Source organism: Megalobrama amblycephala, linkage group LG18 (assembly GCF_018812025.1).
Source record: "Megalobrama amblycephala isolate DHTTF-2021 linkage group LG18, ASM1881202v1, whole genome shotgun sequence".
In the NCBI taxonomy this organism is placed as follows: Eukaryota; Metazoa; Chordata; class Actinopteri; order Cypriniformes; family Xenocyprididae; genus Megalobrama; species Megalobrama amblycephala.
In genome coordinates, this window is record NC_063061.1 from 16,644,676 (window position 1) to 16,663,633 (window position 18,958).

The following is an 18,958-nucleotide window of genomic DNA, read 5'->3' on the forward strand; positions in this document are numbered from 1 at the left end:
CGTTGCTTCATAACATTAAAGGTGCTAAAGAGGATGTTTTGTTTTATACATTCTTGCAATATTACTTGAAACTGTCTTTACTAACTGATAAAAGACTATTTATTAGGTGCACTGAAAGAAATAATATTAATATACATCATCTGTGCACGAGGTAGGGCCTTAAAAACATCAGCCAATCGTTTTGGCCCTCTGGCTTGTCACTCACTGCCATGACGTTCCTTGTGAGAGACGAGCGCGGATGCGCGCTCCAGTAACTTTCCGCAGTCTACAGGCGCCGCACGCAATGTTTTTGTCAGGAGACAGGAATAACAACTGCAGATTATGAGTTACCTGCGGTGAGTCCGACATAATGAATCCACAAACACGACACAGCGGTGGTAAACACTCGTGTTCCAATACTCGTGCACGAGTTTTGGGAGGCCTTCCCTCGAAATGAGCTGTGAAGGAGGGGGGTTGTTCTTATGCATGCGCTCATTTCAAAAACTCACTAACAGTCTTTGGTTTCTCAGTCGACGAAAAGATCCTCTTTAGCACCTTTAAATATTAAATATGTCCTTAGTAGCTTTCTGGCCATCTGAAAGTGTTAATTATCTTGCTGTCAATGGAGGCCTCACTGAGCCATCGAATTTCATCAAAATTACTTAATTTGTGTTCTGAAGATGAACGAAGGTCTTACAGGTGTGGAACGACATGAGGGTAAGTAATTAATGACAGGAATTTCATTTGTGGGTGAACTAACCCTTTAACAGTACCTTTTCTGTTTTTCAACAGATTTTTTTCTTACAGTGTACTATATGCTCTACTTTAAAGTTTGCCATGTCAACAGGCAAGTAATTTTATAGTTAGCAGGTGTCCATCTTTGAAGGTTTATACCCATATAAAGCCCAAAAATCAATGTGAATGAGGCAGTCGTCCCATGTACCCTTTTGTGTGGTGATCTGCAGCACAAAAAACTCAAAAGGTGCTTGAGTCTTGCCAAAACAGCCTTAACTTTCCATTTACCTTACTGCTGATTAGCTTTCACAGACTGTCGGTCAGAGACGTTGGCTGAGTATCAATAATTCATTGTCTTTTAATTGTGTTTTTTGCCTTTAAATGTCAGACTGTACCGTACGAAGGAATGCAAGTGATATTAAGAACAGTGGGCCACAGACAAACCCAGCGGCGCTTTGTTCTTCGCTGTCATTGTTATACTGCAAAGAGTTTCAGACACCACATAGAAGAAGATGAAGAAATCAAAGACTCTTGATAAAACAGCTTTATCGCATCTCAAAATGACATATCTTGTCCCATTGTTTTTTATTTTACTGTTTGAATGGAAAAGGTGAACAACCTAGAGGATTCTGCGAACATTTCCATATTGTTATAATTTTTTTTTTTTTTTTTTTACGTTTGTTGCGGTTTCTTATAAAACATGCAAACAGACAGACGTCAGAGCTGTAAATTTTCGACACAAATACATGCATTTGTTTTTATTCACAAAACCAGCCCATAGTTCTAATCCAATACAAACATTGCTGCTTTTTTTAAAAGATGTAGCTACCGGCATTGTCATGAAAACAAAACAAAACAAAAGTTAAATCTTTCAGTGCGTTCGAGTGAGCCGAGCAAGTGCTGTGGAGGGCTCTGTAAAAATTCAGACTTGTACACTGAGAAAACAATAATGTGACGATCCGAAATATAGCGTAACATCACGTGGAACATGATTCAACATGATATTACGTTACGTGATATGATGTAATCTGACATAATATGACAAAAGGCTGCCAGTATACAGTAAAACAAACTGAAATATTTGAAGTTTGGAGCATCCAGTAGTAACAACGCTACAGAAACAATGAAAATGTTATCTTCTTCCAATTACGTTGTCATCAGATTAGGGTTTTTGATAATGCATATGTTCATTCAGAAAACTGGATTTTGGAATATTTACTTTTCCCTTGAAAGACAAACATTGATCAGTTTTCAAAACTATAAATTGAAATCAAACTTAAAAAAAAAAAAAAGAAACAATCATAAAATACAGCTTTTCAGTAAGAACAATGGTCCTAAATTACAATAGTGCTTGCCATTAGCCACTAATTTTAAAATATAGCCGTAAAATTTACATTCTCTACACAAGTACTGTATCTTTCCACACGTGAACAACATTAACACCAAACACAGAAATTTTGTTGATTGTCCACACTGAGTCCGCCATTTCTGTTTGTCAATGAACAGTTCCATGTCTAAGCCACAGAAAAAATCTGCTGGAAAAGGGACAAAAAGGTACCAAAATGGAAACATATAAAAGGGAATGAAAGTTGCCATAGATATTTTTATTTATGTTTAATTTTTGGTTCAAGGAATAAGTAGGTGCATCCATTACTCGTTTGATTCTTTTGTATTGTTGTTTTATTGTACTGTATCTTGTGATGAAGTTTTTTTTTTTTCATAGTTGTCTTGTATTTCTCTTTTTTTTTTTTTCACATAGTTTGTGTTTGTCAGCCAGTGTTGGTGCCCGAGATGATCCAAGCGAGAGTTGGCATTGCACTTGATGGCAGAGCTTTGGGTGGAGGTCAGAGGTCACAGTCCTACTGGAACCACCGGAACGCCGCGCCCGTCGGCAGCATCACCTTCTTGGAGAAAGAAAAAGAGAAATGGGGGGTGGGGGGGAGGCAGAAATGGGTGCATTTAGTAGAGTGAGGTTTGGATGAAAAACACATACAGACAGATAAGTTAAAGCCCCAGTGGAATGAATTGGCATGTGTTATTTTTGAAGCCAACTATATGCTAGTGTACAATATATGCTTTAAAAACTTGCGCTGTGTCCAAAATCAAATACTTCCCTGCTATAGATAATGTGAAAAACTGTATGCCATTTTATGTATGTCCGAATACATACTATTCGAAAAACAGTAGATGAAAAGTCTCCGGATGACCAATTATTTACGCCGATTCTGAAGTGTGCATTCGTTGGACACTTTACTATCCCATAAGGCCACGGGAGAGGATTTATGAATGGAAGTGAAGCAATGCAACTGACACTGGTAGGTCACGTGACAGTAACAACATGGCTGATGTAGTATATCTGAATTTCATTCATACCCATATTCATACTATATAGAGGCAAGCATACTTTTTTAAAGGTCGTGAAGTAAATTCAAATTCAAATGTAGTAGTACCTAATCAATATATGGTTTCGGATGCAGCGTTAGTCAAGAAAACGGAACAAAAATATTGATGACTCATCCTACACTACACAGATTTATGTCCAATCAAATGCTCTCTAGAACAAAATTGCCCCGCCTCCTAATACCACCTGCATCCAACTAGCATTTAGCAGATTAATTGAATTTGCGACTGTTAAAAAGTCCTATTCCTAAGTTTTTGGCCGTATCAGAACCAAACTAGTGCAGCAAGATTCTCCAAGTCTCATTGTCAATAATTATCAAAAAAAATAGTTGAAATTTCGATTCACGGCCCCTAAGGGCCGCCAAGACGTTCGAAGTGGCCGGAGCCACTTTTACAAAAATGGCTATAACTCGTGAACGGAATGAGATATTTTCACCAAACTCAGCAGACCTATCTAAGAGCTCATTTTATGGTCGCGTGAAAAAGGATTCAGAGACTGGTCACTTGGTGGCGCTATAACAGCATTAAAAACACAAAAATGGCTATAACTACTTCACCGTTAGTCCAATCGACTTGAAAATTGGCATGCAGTGTCTTTGTCTGAGTTGCCATGATTGTCTATGAGGACATTGACATATCTCGAAAAACATGTCCACCATCGACCAATGAAGTTCAGACAAGGTTAACAGAGGCCAATCAGAATGAAACTCGCTGGGCCTAGAGGCCTAAATTCGAAATAAATCAGCCACCGTGGAGTGCCTTTGCATTTTTCACATGCGCAAACGATCGTGTATCGTGCAATTTTTCGCGCACGCCCATGAAATTCACACCACAAGGCTCATTCTGAGCAACTTTGCCTCTGTCAGTCGAATTGTTCGTTAAATATTGGAGATTATTTCAAAAACCAACTTTGCCGGACTAGTCCTAGGTTTCTGGCGCAACCTTGATATCTGTTAAAAAGCTTTAGAAACCATATATTTCATATGGTAAATTGTCTGTATTGGCTGTAAATGGTCTTTTCCATGTACGATCGAGATGGTTACAGGCTTGCTAAATAAAACAAAAAATATTTTTACTCATGTGCTTAAAGCCCTTAAAACACTTGAACCCTATTAATTGCTGCTTGCAGCTAAATTTTAGTTGAAAATAGCTCCAGTTGAAAATACAGAAATACACAGATATTAGTTGTTTCGCATCCTTTCGCTCTCCTCTGCGGCCGTGTGATTCATCTAATTCCTCCTTCTCCCCCTTTCCTTCCTTGTTCTGTCTTTCCTGCCCCCTCCTCCTCTCCAGCCATGGGCCATGGCCCTGGCTCCACGTGAAACCCGATACGCCACATTCATTATTTAGTCACCACGCAGTCACGTCGAGCGCCCACCACACTGCTCTCGCTATGGCCTCTTTATACATCTCTCTCTATCTGTATTCTTTCTGTGCTGCACGTCTGTCGGTTTGGCATCTGCAGCGGGACTCAGGTGGGCGCTGAGACCAGGCCAGCTGAGGAAAAGCAAGAAGCCTTGTGAGGCGACGTTGAGGTTGAAGGGGGCTGAAGCTCAGGCATTGCTGGAGAGACGTAGCAACAACAGCGTAATGCTACTGCGGCACAGAATCTCACATGTTCGCCAGCAATAGTCCGAGCCATGGGCGGCAAACACATCCCCGCTCACATGATCACATGTGCACCAGCCCACACACTCACACTCAAATCATTCAAGTGTTCCTGGACGAGACAAACTAAGACGGACAACGTTTGAACACTTGAACATGTAGAAATATATGGGCCAGACTTAACGGACTAAACTAGAGTGCTCCCATGACAACAGCTGGGCAGATGTTAACTTTAATGGTTTAGCACTTCCTAATATCATGTTGTAAATCAAGGATGCCAGAGTATTTCAAGTATTTCTTGGATGAGACAACATTAGAAGTCTTTTTCTTTAGTTTAAAGGGTGTTATTTCCCTTATTTACTGCCAGAGGACAGTAAATATAATAACCTCTTGTGGCTGAGTAAGAATATATCATGTCAGACACCAAAATGGAAGGCAATTTTTCAGTCCCACTATATTAGGTGTCTTTAACTACTGTGTACTAACATTTATATGAATCATTTGATAGAGTGCACTTACTGTGTACATATATGTTTTTACATTGTACTTATATTTAAAAAAATAAATAAAAAATACCTGCATAGAATTACATATATAATTAATTACATTTGTAATTACATCACTGGTGACCCTTTCCTTACACCTCAACCTACCCATACCACCAAACCTGTCCCTAACCTTACCCGTATCCACCTCAATAGCAGCACAAGTTCATTGCAAAACAACATGAACACAATCAAGTACATAGTAATTAAAGATACCCAATATAAACTCTGACCAATTTTTCTTTATGGACAAGACAATCCCACATTGCAACAAGCTCAGTGAAAAACATATCCAAGATGGAATGTTTCATTCAACACAAAACAGGCCCATATTAATAATAGTTACAAATGCACTATTTTGCCCAGTATTTATGTGTGCTATGTATCTTTATACTTATTTGAGTGTCACAAATAAGTGACTGAAGCTTTCTAGGATACAAAAGAGAGAGTTTGAAACATGACAAAGCTGAATTTTCAGCATCATTACTCCAGTCTTCAGTGTCACATGATCCCTCAGAAATTATTCTAATATGCTGATTTGGTGCTCAAGAAACATTTCTTATTGTAATCAATGTTGAAATCAGTGCTGCTTATTATTTTTGTGGAAACTGTGATACATTTTATCAGAATTATTTGATAAATTCAAAAGACCGCATTTATCGGAAATAAAAACCTTTTGTAACATTATAATTGTCTTAACTTCCACTTTTTTGATTATTTTAATTCAATCAATTTAATAACTTTTAAATAATGAACAGGTTAATGAACAAAGTTGTTTTAATCAGTTTATATTTGTGACAGATACATTAGTTATTTTTAACTAAAAATAAATACATAATATTATTTTCTGACAAAAAATATGTTTCTAAAAATTATTAGTTAACTAGACCTTTGTTTATCTTCAGAACACAAATTAAGATATTTTTGATAAAATCCAAAAGGGTTTTTTATCACCCATAGAAAGCAACAAAATTACCACATTCATGGTCCATTAAAGTAGTAAAGACATTGTTAAAATAGTCAACGTGACTGCAGTGGTTCAACCTTAATGTTATGAAGCGACGAGAATACCTTTTGTGCACAAAAACAAAACAAAAATAACGTCTCTCCCCTGTCAGTCTCCTATGCAGTTCACGTTGAAAACACAGTGCAGTGCTTCCGTGTTCTACGTCAGAAGGCCGACTCATTATTGGCCGGCTCCTGCGTCAGCATCACACACGTGTTGTGCTCACGTGAACAGTGTCGGCCAATACTGAGCCAGCGTTCGGACATAAACACGGAAGCGCTGCACTGCGTCAACAGCGTAAGAGACTGAGGGGAGAGAAGAAATTGTTGAATAAAGTAGTTATTTTTGTTTTGTTTTTGCGCACAAAAAGTATTCTCGCTCGCTCCATAACATTAAGGTTGAAGCACTGTAGTCACGCTGACTATTTTAACGATGTTTTTACTACTTTTCTGGACCTTGAATGTAGTAATTTTGTTGCTTTCAATGGGAGATCCCTTTTGATGAAAACCTCTCGGATTTCATCAAAAATTTCTTAATTTAAGTTCCGAAGATGAACAAAGGTCTTGAGCGTTTGGAATGACATGAGGGTGAGTAATTAATGATGTGTCCCTTTAATATTCTCTCTGTTTTTTGTTTTATTTCCTGCTCCTGCTTAATTTTGAGACCTAAATTTGAGTAAATACTCACTGCTGACCACATGTGAAATTCAAACACAACACTGTGGCTGTGTCCCGCACACGAGCCCCTGAGAATTCACTGTGACCTTTAGCTTGTGACTACCCCACTAGAAGTGACCCTAACACCCAATCCTCTTTCAGAAGCCAAGCTCACAGATGACCACTATGGCGCCTGACCCACAACCTTTAACCCTCTGTAGCATGCGTTTCCAAGGTCATCATTCCTGCAAGGTGTCAACCAAAAGATCCACCAACTTAATCTGTGTTTATTGATTTTCCTATGAATAAGTTACCGCTCCAATCTGCTGAGGGTTCAGTTTCCACAGGTCAGTGATACACTGGCGCTGTATTACTGACCTGAGGGGACAAGAGAGCACAGTTTCAATGTTTCCGCTCGATAGCCTGAGCTAAAAATTGCAGATTGAAGGTTAAATTAATATTTTACTTCCATCATAGTATCATTCATTATTAAAAAGTTTATTTCACTCAAATATAAAAAATAAGCATTACCACTAGTTATTTAATATACAATTTTGTTGAATTTACTGCAAAAACAACTATATTCAGACCAAAACCAATAACGTGATATACTGTAGAATTTCTCATATCGTGATATATGTTTTTGACCTGTTTTCAGAAAGCCAAAAATCTGCCTGTTGCTTTCCATGTCTTTATGGGTGTGCCTATGCAGCCCTTAGGCCATGTATACGCTGTACGAGTGAGTGTGTGAATGTGTGTGTGTCGGGGTGTCAGATAGAGGAGCAGGGTGACAGCTTCTCTCTGTGTGCACATACCAAGATGAGACCATCTCCCCCTTTCAGAGAACTGATATCAACATCATCTCAAATCAACCCTTCACTCTCTAATACAACTGTCATGAGACACGCTCACACACACACACACACACACACACACATCTAAATGGCATTGCATAGACTTCTTTTGTTTTTCTATAATGCTAGTTATAAATACACACCCTAACACAAAACCCTAACAGAAACTTTCTACATTTATACAATAAAAAAAAAAAAAAATACTTGACTTTTATACTGTTTTCACAAATGAAGACATCCCCAAAAGGAGGTTTTGGGAGATTTGGTCAGGTTAGCCAACATAGCGCTGTTGTGCTTCAGGTGACCCGAGTTCAAGTCCCGGCTCGCGGACACTTTCCCGATCCTGTCCCCCTCTCTCTCACCTCGCTTTCTGTCCACTCTATACTATCTTAAAGGCAAAAATAAATATATAAGTAGATTTGAGTAAAAAAATATTAGGCTATTTTATGTCATTGAATCAACTTGACTACATTAGATTACACTAATGAAAGTCATTGTTAGGATTAGATCTTTTTAATATATTAACACTTTTAACAGTACAATCTAACCCTAAACAAAGACTATTGATATTCGTGCAATATGGCAGAATACGTCCCGCCCAAGCGGCAACCTCCCTCCGTTTCTCTTGAAGCCAATACGGAAGTGACTTAAACTGCAATTCATCAACTGGCCGCTAGGGACAAGCCCCAAAAGAGAGCAGAATCTCACTGAGCCCCATGTTAAAATTCCCAACTTTACAGCAGAAAAAAACACATTTACAGCCTGGTACAAATTGTGGTTTTGGTCTATATAGCTAATTTTGCCCCTCATGACAACTGTGAGGGGGGTGAATTTTTTTATAACTCATCTGTTTAAATTATATTAAAGTTCTGCATAATTAAGGGCGCATTCAATTGACCCTTCGCAAAGACTCGCCCCCCTTAGTTACTGTTGCTTTGTCCGACAAGCCGTGGCGCTGTCACGCCACACACAGTGAAAAATACATCAAATACAAAAATACAAGTTGTCGACACTGACAACACGTCGACAGACAAGACAAAGCAGGTTACTTATGATATTAAACAAAGTCCCAGCTTTCAAACTGTGTCGTTTTTTTAAGAAATTCAAACAATAAAAACTGTTTTGTGGCTCTTTAATGTGTCGTGACAGACTGCTGTAGCGCCTCAGGTCAAGAGGCTCGTTAACCGATCATCTCTTCCTACTAGTCCATTTATAGCGTCAAATAAACATGAATGAACATGAGAAGGAATGCTGTTTCAAACGCGTAGATATGTCAATATACACAATTTTTCAAGTTTAACTCCACCGAGGTTAATCTTCTAACTACTGGCTGCTTTGTCGGACAAAATGGCGGATGCGGCGTTCTGATTGGTTAGATCGCTTGTCAATCAAACTCCCGGCGAAAGGTCAATTGCATGACAGGTGGTGACAAACTAGCTGTTTGTCTGCTGCCGTCACGTCACCTCAGCTCCACCCACGTCCCACCCATTTGGCAACGGCCGGCTTTAGGTTTCAAAAATGCTCTTCAGAAACCTACGGGTGACGTCACGAACACTACATCCATATTTTTTACAGTCTGTGGTCCCGCCTTCTAAGTAAAAGAGCCAATTGCTGATTGATAAAGTCATTGTGCCACTGCAGCTGCCGTTAGAAGCTCCGGTTCCCATTGAAACTTGAGACTCGCGCTTAGGACTGCACATTCGCATTGGCTCATCTAGCCTGAAAAATATGCTTTTTTAACGCTATTTGAGCATAAGAAACTACATTTATGGGACAGTTCATGTCAGATTTTGTAGCTGATTTGAAATATGTTATTTAATTGTGAGTTTGCCAAACAGTTTTGGATATTTCAAAAGAGATAGGATGCCTGAAATAGCTGCCCGGAGGCGTTGCAAATATGACCGCCGAGTGAACAGATTTTCCTTGAAAGGGACTTTGCTCTAAATCAAACTTTTTGATTTAACCTAACTTTATAATAAATAAGTAAATAAATAAATAAATAATCTATTCTATCTTATTTTTTTAACCAATTTTGTCCACAAACTCAACTTTCTTTCAGTGCTAGAAGCTAACATTCATATGCAGAAGAAAATTTTTAAAGTTAAATAAATTATATATAAACAAACTGACAGAACACACACACACACATCATATATTATATATATATATATATATATATATATATATATATATATATATATATATAAAATACACTTTTCAAGGTACAAAATATAAAAGAACAAAATATTTAATATAAGAACAATTCCTTGAAGTATCCTCACAAATACTAGCTAGCTAACAAATACCAACAAGCTAACTCATTTACATGCATTAACACAGCTGAAATGAACAAAGTCACGCAGCCTCACACACAGCTCTGAGATCTTGAATGTGAATGTTGGTCCAGTGAGCCTCACGCTCCTAATTCTCTCGTGCTTCTTTTATTTCCATTCAGACGCAGGCTTCCTAAAATAATTCCCCACATCTCCAGTCAGTGAGGTGTGAGGTGGCAAAGGCCTTGACGGTCTGCACACTACCTCCCCCCGCACTCTCCCCTCTGTTTTTATGGCTCTCTCTGAGATGCCAGCAATGCACCGTGAAAGCTGCAAAACACCCAGTACTGCAAGATCACTCCCTATCTCTACCCTCTGTCTCAAAAACACACAAAGCACATGCAGTTACTTTGCCATACACACCAATACAATACAACTGTCAAACACAAACTTGAACAGAAGTTCAAAGCAAGTGCAGGGGATAGTTAACCCTGCAAAAATGAGCAGGATAGGTCAGCCTGCAAGAAGAAGAAGACTTCATGCTCTAGTTAACAGTGATGAGATACTAAGCAGTCTAAATGACAAAACATTACTGGTGAAACTGGTCAGCCTGCAAGAAACTTGTTCGCCAGGTTAGTCTTGCCAGTTAAGTTAGTTAAGAATCTCATGCTGATAGATAGGATTCCATATTTCTAATTAATGGTGATAAAGCGTTCTAAACAGGAAAAAGTTACTGGTGAAACTGGTCTGCCTGCATGAAGTTGGTTAAATTAGTTATGAATCCCATTCTGATGATGGATAGGATTTCATGTTCTAATTAAAGGTGATGAGATGCTAGGTGGTCTAAATGCCAAAACCTTACTGGTGAAACTGGCTGGCCTGCTTGAAGCTGGTTGACCAAGCTAGTCTAGTCTGGTTAGGCTAGTTAAAGGGTTAGTTCACCCAAAAATGAAAATTCTGTCATTAATTACTCACTCTCATGTCGTTCCACACCCGTAAGACCTTTGTTCATCTTCGAAACACAAATTAAGATATTTTGATAAAATCCGAGGACTTGACAGCAAGACAATTAACGCTTTCAGTGCCCAGAAAGATACTAAAGACGTATTTAAAACAGTTAATGTGACTACATTGATTCAACATTAATGTTATGAAGCGAAGATAATACTTTTTGTGCACCAAAAAAACTATATAACAACTTTATTCAACAATATCTAGTTATGGGTGATTTTAAAACACAGCTTCATGAAACACTTGTTTCAGTGGTTTGGAGCGTGTATCAAACTGACAAAGTCACGTGATTTCAGTAAACGAGGCTTAATTACGTCAAAAGTGTTTCGAAATTTCAATTGTTTGTGTGACTTTGGCAGTTTGATAAGTGCTCCAAACCACTGATTCGAAATAAAAGATTCGTAAAGATTCTTCTTCGAAATATTTTACCTTGTGTTCCGAAGATGAACGAAGGTCTTACGGGTGTGTAATGACATGAGGGAGAGTAATTAATGATAGAGTTTTCATTTTAAACCCTTTAATTGATTCCATGCTGTAATTAAAGCTAATGAGATGATAAGAGCAAGATCTAAACTGTAAAACATTACTGGTCTGCCTGCATGAAGCTGGTTGGCCAAGTTAGTCTTGCTGGTTAAGTTAGTTAAGATGCTGATAGACTGGATTGTAATGATGATGAAAACTGAAAACTTTTTATGCTTTTTGGGCATTCTTTTACATGGCAACAGTGTTTTGGTGGCCTGAAAGCGCAAACTTTTGAAAACCGGTTTCAAGTGGAAGTTCTTGAAAACGATACCGTTGTCATCTCAGTGTAAAATACAAAACCGCGAATCTGTGAAAACGGTGATGGCATGCACATGCGTAGCCTATTATGTTTTTAGTCTATCCGCCTTATTTTTCAATGCGAAGGTAAGGAGAATGTGCGAGCCGATTTATTAGCCGCTATAGGGAAATAATAATAAGAATCTCGAGGTGCAGTAAACTGTAAAAATAAGGTGGATTTGCATGAGCGAGGCGAGTGCACTAAAAAGGAATGCGTATGCGCAGGCGCGTAATCTGGCATACTACTTTTCTGGCATGCGTAATACAGCGGTTTTAGTCGTTTGCGCAAATCCGTGTAAACAGGGATAGTTTTGATAATGTTGTCATTTGTACAAAGAAAAAAACTTTTACGTTTTTAATACATCGTTGTCATGTAAACGTACCCTAAACTGTCAAATGGCAAAATTATACTGGTGAAAGTCAGCCTGGGATGCGTTTCCCAAAACCATTGTTAGCCAACTAGCATCGCAAGTTCCGTCGTTACGAACATAGTTCAAACAAACATTCGCAAACTGCATCTCAAACTTGTGTGGTTGGGACGATAGCTCTCGAGCTGTGGTTAGAAGCATAGTTTCTTGATTTTATGACATGTGGGCTTAATGAATCGTTATCTTAAGCAAAATAAGCAAGCTGACATTAAGTACAATGTATATCTTTTATTTCAAATATATACAAATGTCATTTACATATTTTAGTTTGTCAAGAGATTTTAAGCACTGTTTTTGAAGAGTGCGCATATGCGTAGCTTACATGTTCTAGTACGTAAGAACGAGCCTGTGATTGAATCTGGAAATAACGCAAAATAACCGAGAAAAATGAGAATTCTTCCTCAGATGCCATGTACATAATTTATAGTAAAAAATATAGCATTAGCCTAATTCAATCTCCAACGGATTCATTTAAAGAAGTTATTACTCCACCACCTACGTGACGTCATTCACCAGCGTGGCTGAACAACAGGTTTGCGACAATATGGTTTCGGCAAACAGTCCTGGGGTGAGTTTCCCGAAAGCATCGTTGGTAAACCATGGTCGTAAGTCCCATTGAACTCTATTGGTAACGACGGAACTTGCGACCATAGGGGTGCGTTTCCCAAAGCGAACTATGGTCGCAAGTTCCGTCGTTACCAATAGAGTTCAATGGGACTTACGACCATAGTTGGCTAACGATGCTTTCGGGAAACTCACCCCAGACTAGCTAGATGATTTGTTCAACGATGCATCGTACTATGGTAGTGAAGCAGCAAATTACGTTGTTGTACAGGAAACGCACCCCTGAATGACGCTGACTGACCAGGTAAATCAGACCTGATTAAGCTAGTTAATAAGTCAGGTGTGGACACCAGTTCACCAGCATACAAATCATATTACATCATGCAATGCTGGTGTACTGGTGTCCTCAACAGGCTTCTTAACTTACTTAACTAGCTAGACTAACTTGGTCTTAACTAAATAGATTCATGCAGGCCAAGTTATTCTCTTATCTTAAACAGCCTTTTTTTTAATTGGATATGCAGATCTGAGGCGTTAATGCAATTTTAGTATAAAAGTATAAATTCTGTCAAAAACAGTGTTTACCATTAAAAGCATCACACTGACTAACTGAAATACTGATTTTTAGATTTCTTGGTATTGTTTTGTAGTGGATATGTGTACAAAAGTGTACAGAAACCCTACAAACAATTAGACTTGAACACCTTTTTCCTTGTGTAGAGTAATTTTTATAATAGCCAATTACACAACAGCTAATTATATAATTCGTATTCACAAATTCACTTTCAAAATTCAAAACGTAAACAATCGACCTTTTCTATTTTACAAACATGTAAAACTAGCCAAAAGGCTCTAACATAGCAATAATCTGTGGTCAACAACACACAACATCTAGCAATTTAACTTTAACAAATTCACTTTCAAAAAAAGAAACATGGATCAATACATTGTACTTGATTTGGTTTCCACAGTACTGTTTCAACTCCATCTAGTAGCAATAAAACAGCAGGTGTTGCACATCTCAGACCCTTAGCGCAAAACTATTCCCATCATGGTAGGCGCTCAAATTAACATCTATTTAAGAAACCATAAACCGCCAGCGCTTTATGTTTTAGACACATTTTAATCACAGGGGCTCCCTGAGAAGCCATCAGACGTGACCTTGTTTGACTCCATACTGACTGGACAGCTGGGGGAGCAGACGTGGCGTGGAATTATCAGACCATTTTTAATGACTAAAACGTTAGCAACACAGCATCACCCTGCCGTTATTATTCTTACGGATGGTGTTTCAATGATGAGTCTGTAATCAGCAAACAAAACAACCAAAATATATTGATTTAAAGGTTTTATTTCTGTGGAAGACATCGAATGGACAAATCCAAAACCTCTACCTATGAATATAGCAAACATCAACTGAAGGAAGCATGAGTACTTTTAAACTAATTTAATCATTTGTCCCTTTTTTAACTAAAAGAGAGCCTAATACATATTAGGCACAGAAACAACAAACATGAGAACGTGAGGAGACAGAAATTAATAGATGGTTTTTTTTTTTTCCAACCAGACAGTACAAGGATACACGTCTAAGTCAAGCTGTGTCTCAACAGATCAAATTCTTTTCAAACTCTACCAATAAAATTTAAACTACTGATGTATTTCAGAATGTTTATGAACTTTTATGAATTGCTTAATTTGTGGAAATCTTTTTTTATTACATAAAAAAACCAATAAGCGGTGAAAACAGTGAGATTTTGAAATATTAATATATTAATGTAAAGTTTTGTGATGTGCTTCTATTAATACATTAAAATTAAAAGTAAATTAAATCAAAAGTGACAGTAATACATTTATAATGTTACAAAAGATTTCTATTTCAAATAAATGCTGTTTTTTTTTACTTTATATTCATCAAAGAATTCATGGTTTCCACAAAAATATTAGGCAGCACAACAGTTTTTCACATTGATAATAATAAGAATGTTTCTTGAGCACCAAATCAGCATTTTAGTATGATTTCTGAAGGATCATGTGACACTGAAGACTGGAGTAATGACTGCTTTTCTATCACAGGAATAAATTACATTTTAAGATATTTTGAATAATAATAATAAAAAAAAAACAGTTATTTTGTTTTAAATTGTAATATTTCACAATATTTCTGGTTTATTTTTTTACTGTACTTTTGATAAATGCAGCCTTGGTGAGCATAAGAGACCAAATTAAAAAAAATAGTCATCAAAATAAAAAGAAAGTATCAAATATGAAACACTTTACAATGAGGTTCATTAAGTAAACGTTAATTAATGCAATCACTAACATGAACTAACAATGAAAAATACGTTTATAGCATTTTTAATCTAGGTTATGTTACATACTAATCCATTTTTAACATACTTAAAAAATGATAACAATGAACTATAGTATATTTACAAATTAACATTGTTGAATATAAACTAGTGTAACTAATAGATGCTGTAAAATTGTGATTGTTAGTTTGTTATACCAAATGCATTAAATAATACTGATAAATTAAACCGTATTGCAAAGTGTTCCCATTTTTTCTTTGGAATAGCATGCACTGATCATTCACAATCAGACCAGGAATGTGCATTAAGTAAATGGGCATCATTTTGATTTCATAATGACTTCAAACACTATTGAAATGTGGGCATTTGTACAATCCGAATAACTCGGAATGACCTCAGCGAGAAGTTTGGAGGACCATCAGCCCCCACTGATGAAAGAGGGTAGGGGGTGGGCTGTTCGTCACTGACACCTGGTGCTCCAGATGACAGCCCTGTAGCCAGATGGATTACGTCGCACATTAAAAACACATACACAAATACGTCCACATCATGCCCACCGCTACATCCTTAAACATACCAATGGGTTGATGAAACCACCTCGACATGATTCTTGATCTTAACAAAAGTAGCATCTTTCAAACCGCATCACTCTGTAAAACCGGTCTAATGAATGCAGGGACCTATAAAAGCAGCCATACCGGAGGGCGTCATGTCTCTGAGGAGTGTCCTAGTAGTGTCACAGAGGCATGATGTGGGAAGAGTGACGTGATGCCGCAGTGGGGGGCAGATTAGAACAAACCCCATGGTGCATGTCTGGCCGTATCTCCCTCCCCCTCTACTGTCAATGCCACCTGTCACCCCAAAGCCTCATCTCCCAGCCTAACCCTCAGCAGAGGCTCTCTCAACACTGTCACTGAGTACAAAGTTCACCAGAATTTGAAGCAACGAATCTTATCATACTTTCTGGCCACAAAACACTCCCTCTGTAATATTAGTGAACAAAAGCAACTAAAGGGATTAATAAAGCTCACAGAGTCTCAGTATCGTTTACCTCCAGTGCAGCAGACGGTTTCTTCTTGAGCTCCTCGCACTTGCGGAACTTGCAGATCTGGTGGCCCGTCTTGCGGTTCCGGCAACTGCTGCACTGCTCGCAGTTAATCCTGCGCCGGCAAGGTGGACACATCCCACAGCGTTTCCTTTTCTTCTTTCCGGAACTGATGGCGGAGGCTAGCTCGCTTTGCACTGGGTACTCCGTCAAGCCGGCCATGTGCAGTGCGCTGTCAGCCAGGAAGACTCCGGCTGGCGTCATGATGAACAGCCCCGGGTTGAAGGGGAAGCCGCCGCCCACGCCGTACGGGAAGTCTGTGTGACCCCCAACCGTGTCGGCCACTGACGCCCCCTCCAGGTCAACCGTCCCAACCTCGCCCCCGCCCATGCCCACTCCCATTCCCCCTGGCAGCAGCATGTGCTCCATGCCCGCCCGCTTAAGCAGCGCAGCTGCCTGGGCAAAGTGCAACAGGCCGTTCTGTCCCTCCAACACCTGCTCGAGGGTCCGATCCAGCTTGCTCGGCACCAAGGCCGAGGCGGAAGGCTGCTGCGGCTGCTGCTGGGCGGGTTGGGGCTTGGCCGCGTGGCTCTTTGCCTGGCCGTTGTGTTTCAGTCCGTTGGCGGTCTGGGGGCACGCAGCAGTGTACTGCGAGAGGGTGCGAGACCTCTTCAGGCTCTTGCTTAGGGGCTCGCTGATGATGCCGCTCCGGTTGCGGCGTTCGATGACGGGGCTGTCCTCCCCGCAGTCCTGGTCCGTGTCTTGGTCCTGGGCCTTGGGTGTCCGGCTGCCCTCCGGCTGTCTGCCAGACATGGTCCAGCCCCGGGGTGTGAGCGTGGGAGGGGGGGCGGGGTTGGGGAGGGGACGGGGGCTGCCGAGGGAGGAGCCAGGCAGGTCTCGCGATCCGCTCAGTACCCAGGTGAGGGTGGAGCCTCCCCGTAACGGACGAAATGGCCGGCCAATGGCAGGGAGACCCCGATGCCCTCAGCTTTAGACTTCAGCCTTCATCCACATCTTTCCGCCGGCAACCTGTAAACTAAGACAGAAAGACAGAAGGAAAGAGAGACGGAAAGATGTTGAAAGCGTTCTGATGCTTAAAAGTGACCTTGACAACAAAAAAAGCAGTGGCTGTGAACAGTGAGCTGCGATTTGGGCTTTTTTTTCGCATGGCTCCAACATTTTATTGAGTGCTGTACTGATGCCCCTGCTGTGCCTGAGAAATCAATATGTACATTTATCTTCAAATGCTATGTAGAAGGAGTAAAAGCAAAAATGAGACAGAAATGAACAGTAGCAAGGCCAGACGATGTGATAAAAAGCATCTTGAATAATGAAAAAGCAAAAAACTAAACCATGAAATCATTGTTTCACAATTAACTTTTAAGAATGCAAGACTCACTGTTTCTGTAAAAGATGAGACATAGTCACTTCAGACAGCAGACATACTAGACAGTAAGCTTAAATGAACCTATTGAAGGTGCAATAGGTGATTCTCTACAGAAACATTTTTTGTTATGTTGGTTGAAAGTCTCCAGATATCCTGTTAGCAATCACTATGTAAAACGGTCTAAATGTATTTTTAAAAATGTATATCGTATTTTAAAAAATGTATATATAATGTGGATGGCGTAGGACCATAAAATCTTCATCTTAATATGATGTCCCACCTGTCTGTCAGCGTATGTTTTTACATACCCTCACACACCCTAATCACGCAGACAGCATACATCATCAGGGCGTTTCATGCTATGCAGAGTTTATGTAGACAGATGTCAGTCAAGGAGCACTGCAAACAATCAGCAACCATCTTTTACAGTTCCTACTGAATCAAAACAACAAGCTTATGCTGCATTCACGCCATAACTACGGTAATTGACCCTTCGCCGGGAATTTGATTGACAGGCGATCTAACCAATCATAGCTCTGAATACGCCATTTTGTCAGACAAAACAGTCAGGGGACTTAGTAGATTAACGTTGTTGGACTTGAACTTGAAACATGGTGTGTACTGACGTCTTTCCATGGTTGAAACAACATTCCTTGTTCTGATGTTCATTCATGTTTACTTGATGCTATAAATGAACTAGTAGGAAGAGATGATCGGTTCATGAGCCGCTTGAACTGAGGCGCTAAAACAATCTGTCACGACACATTAAAGAGCCACAAAACGGTATTTATTGTTTAAATTTCTTTGAAAATTACAAAATTTGAGACTTTGTTTCATATCAAAAGTAACCTGCTCCGTCTTGTCTGTCGACGCACTGTTAGCTTTCTCTTTGCTCCGCGATGTATTTTTCATTGCGAACATGATGTGTGGCGTGAGAGCAGCGTGGCTTGTCGGACGTAGCAACAGTAACTAAAGGGGGCGGGTCTTTGCGAACGGTCAATTAAGAGATGGCAACCCGTGACATTCTAACCGGAGCCGTTCATGTCCTCAGACCCGGAATTATGCATTCCCATGTCAACAGTATCAACACCGAAATGAATCTGCAGCAGTCAGGTACAAGCTCTCTAAGTTGTTTACATTCATTATTATTATAATGTTTTGCGCTTTGAGACATGAGGTAGTGTAACGCCATCTCTTGTGACGCTTTGCCGAGAGCAGCTGTGTGTGTGCCTTCATGTGTTTTGAAGGAGGCGTGGCTTTGGATCGTATGGAAGCATATGCTTTCAATGAAAAGTTCGCCTACTGCACCTTTAACTTCCCTTTATCAGCGCATGTATTA

The 18,958-nt window shown here is 39.5% G+C and overlaps 2 protein-coding genes across 6 annotated transcripts in view; both read right to left on the bottom strand.

Moving 5' to 3' along the window:
• The window catches only part of LOC125252666 (serine/threonine-protein kinase pim-2-like), a 681,247-nt gene that overhangs the window by 239,098 nt on the left and 423,191 nt on the right, over positions 1-18,958 (bottom strand). The gene's annotated exons all lie outside the window — the stretch shown is intronic.
• Positions 1,283-18,958, bottom strand: part of cxxc5a (CXXC finger protein 5a) — a 49,775-nt gene continuing 32,099 nt past the window's right edge. For 4 of the 5 annotated variants that reach the window (XM_048166163.1, XM_048166159.1, XM_048166161.1 and 1 more), the window contains 2 exons: positions 16,239-17,268; positions 1,283-2,618 (listed from right to left, as the gene is read on the bottom strand). In XM_048166163.1, coding sequence (XP_048022120.1) covers positions 2,574-2,618; positions 16,239-17,045 — 852 coding nt within the window. In that variant the 5' untranslated portion in view covers positions 17,046-17,268 and the 3' untranslated portion in view covers positions 1,283-2,573. The remainder of the gene's footprint in view (positions 2,619-16,238; positions 17,269-18,958) is intronic. The other variant, XM_048166164.1, reaches the window with a different exon arrangement.